The 2,638-nt window shown below is 33.3% G+C and overlaps 1 protein-coding gene across 1 annotated transcript in view; it reads left to right on the forward strand.

Annotated features, from left to right (window-relative positions):
* Window positions 1-235: 235 nt before the first annotated feature.
* The window catches only part of LOC138850992 (uncharacterized), a 61,430-nt gene continuing 59,027 nt past the window's right edge, over window positions 236-2,638 (forward strand). The window contains exon 1 of the mRNA XM_070085454.1: window positions 236-676. Coding sequence (XP_069941555.1) covers window positions 589-676 — 88 coding nt within the window. The 5' untranslated portion in view covers window positions 236-588. The remainder of the gene's footprint in view (window positions 677-2,638) is intronic.

A 2,638-nucleotide genomic window follows, 5' to 3' on the forward strand; every position in this document is an offset into this window, starting at 1 on the left:
TTTAAGGAGGTATTTATTAAGAAAGCAGTGATGTTACCAAAATAATATACTATACCTAACAGCTGTCCAACAGAAGTAATTGAATATCCACACATAGAGGGAGGAAGCGATCATGTTCCGAAAGAGTTGAAATACAGCAGAGTATCAATGCATATTCTCTAAAAGTAGAGTCGTAGATATCTGGTAACCGGCTTCACGATGCTTAGACTCTCTTATGTTCTGCGAGGCAGTAGCCCAGAGACAGGCGTTCCTAGTGATGCTGTAAGCGAGTGCCACTGTGACCTTGTAGGTTTAGCTCTTCTTTTTGATTATAATAATAATGTAGTCGAGTGTTCCAGTGTCTTCTCCATTATTATTATTATTATTATTTCATTTACGTGAAGCGCTAAACCCGTGTAGGTTAGTTAACATAGGAGAACAAAGGCTCGAAACTCAAGCTTCTAGTCGAGAAACTCAAATCCCGGTATCACAACGAAAGTTTTTCCTTCTGTGACAGACGTTGGTGGAAGTATTGAGGAATCACAGTAGTCGACGAAGACGCTGGAGGTGTTCTAGAAAACTGCTGTAGTAAGAACAGCCTGCAAGATCATGGCTTCAAGCAGTGTCGTGAAAATTATCACTATCTGGCTAGTTGGTTTCAGCCATCTTGCCTCAGGCCAGGACAATGATAATAAAGGTAATGTATATTTAAATCCTTAATCTGCTTTCTTAATAGGATTTAATGTCTGTCGACTACAGTAAGGTCATTAAGGCTGCACCGTAACCATATCACTATCAGAGTAGGTTACTTTAATCCATAAAACAAGGATTAAATTAACCTCTCAGCAGGTATATTCTGAGAGAAAAACACCCTTAAAGGTATATATCCTGCGCACTATTGTGTCACATATACAGTACACTACAGGGTCTTGTGTGTCAAGGTAATGTTGATATAATAATTAGTGTGACAAGGTAATATTGATAAAGTAATTAGTGTGTTAAGATAATATTTTTGACAAGTTACTTTCCTGATAATTGGAAGCTCGGCCTTTATTTAAAATATTTCGGTGAAAATATGAATTATAGAATCAAACATTATCATATCAGCTCCAAAATTTACCATATTTAGCAAATTTAGCATATTTAGCATATGCAATGGGGAACAGAACAACTTAAATAACATCTCGAGGCCTACATCTCGAACACTTCGTCCAGTGATTTTAAATCATTTACCCAACTGCGGCAGGCCAGGACTCGACCCTACGAACCTTGTACCGCCTCCAGATAAAGCACAATGTAAGCATTACCTTACCTCTGCGCCACCGATCCTACAAGTTTCACGCATGCAGCTGAGCTACACGTAGGGTCGAGTCCTGGCCTGCCGCAGTTTGGTAAATGATTTATAATCACTTGTTTCGTGATTTCATTACTATATAGACTGCTTGTGGAGGCGAGTATTCAAACAGGAGGAGGCTGAAATTAATCCTTGAGATACCACTGCCACGAGTGTCCTCGGATCACGAGAAAAACATGTAGCTCAGCTGCATGCGCGATTCTTGTACGGTCGGTGGCACAGAGGTAAGGTGATGCATACATTGTGCTGTCTCTGGAGGCGGTACAAGGTACATATATATATATATGTCGTGCCGAATAGGCAGAACTTGCGATCTTGGCTTAAATAGCAACGCTCATCTTGCCATATAGGACAAGTGAAAATTTGTGTATGCAATAATTTCGCCAAAATCATCCTGAACCTAACGAAAAAAATATGTTTCACTGTGTTTGTTTAGTATTAAATTATTGTAAACAAATCTAAAATATATATAGTTGGGTTAGGCTAAAATAAATTGTTCTTGTTATAATAAGGTTAGGTAAGTTTTCTAAGTTCCTTTTGGTGAAAAATTATAAATTTTTACATCAACATTAATGAAAAAAATATATCTTTAAACGTATAAGAGAAAATTTTAGAAAGGACATAATTTTAAATGAGTTATTCCTAATTGACCAGTTTTACGTATTCGGCACGACATATATATATATATATATATATATATATATATATATATATATATATATATATATATATATATATATATATATATATATATATATATATATATATATATATATATGTCGTGCCGAATAGGCAGAACTTGCGATCTTGGCTTAAATAGCAACATTCATCTTGCCATATAGGACAAGTGAAAATTTGTGTATGCAATAATGTCGCCAAAATCATTCTGAACCTAACGAAAAATATATATTTCACTGTGTTTGTTCAGTATTAAATTATTGTGAACAAATCTAAAATATATTTAGTTGGGGGAGGCTAAAATAAGTTGTTCTTGTTATAATAAGGTTAGGTAAGTTTTCTAAGATTCTTTTGGTGCAAAATTAAAATTTTTTACATTAACATTAATGAAAAAAATATATCTTTAAACGTATAAAAGAAAATTTCAGAAAGAACTTAATTTTAATTGAGTTCTTGCTAATTGACCAGTTTTACATATTCGGCACGACATATATATATATATATATATATATATATATATATATATATATATATATATATATATATAACAGTTCTAGAGGTGGTACTTCCCTATATATATATATATATATATATATATATATATATATATATATATATATATATATA

The sequence above is a fragment of the Cherax quadricarinatus genome, chromosome 16 (genome assembly GCF_038502225.1).
Source record: "Cherax quadricarinatus isolate ZL_2023a chromosome 16, ASM3850222v1, whole genome shotgun sequence".
Classification (NCBI taxonomy): domain Eukaryota; kingdom Metazoa; phylum Arthropoda; class Malacostraca; order Decapoda; family Parastacidae; genus Cherax; species Cherax quadricarinatus.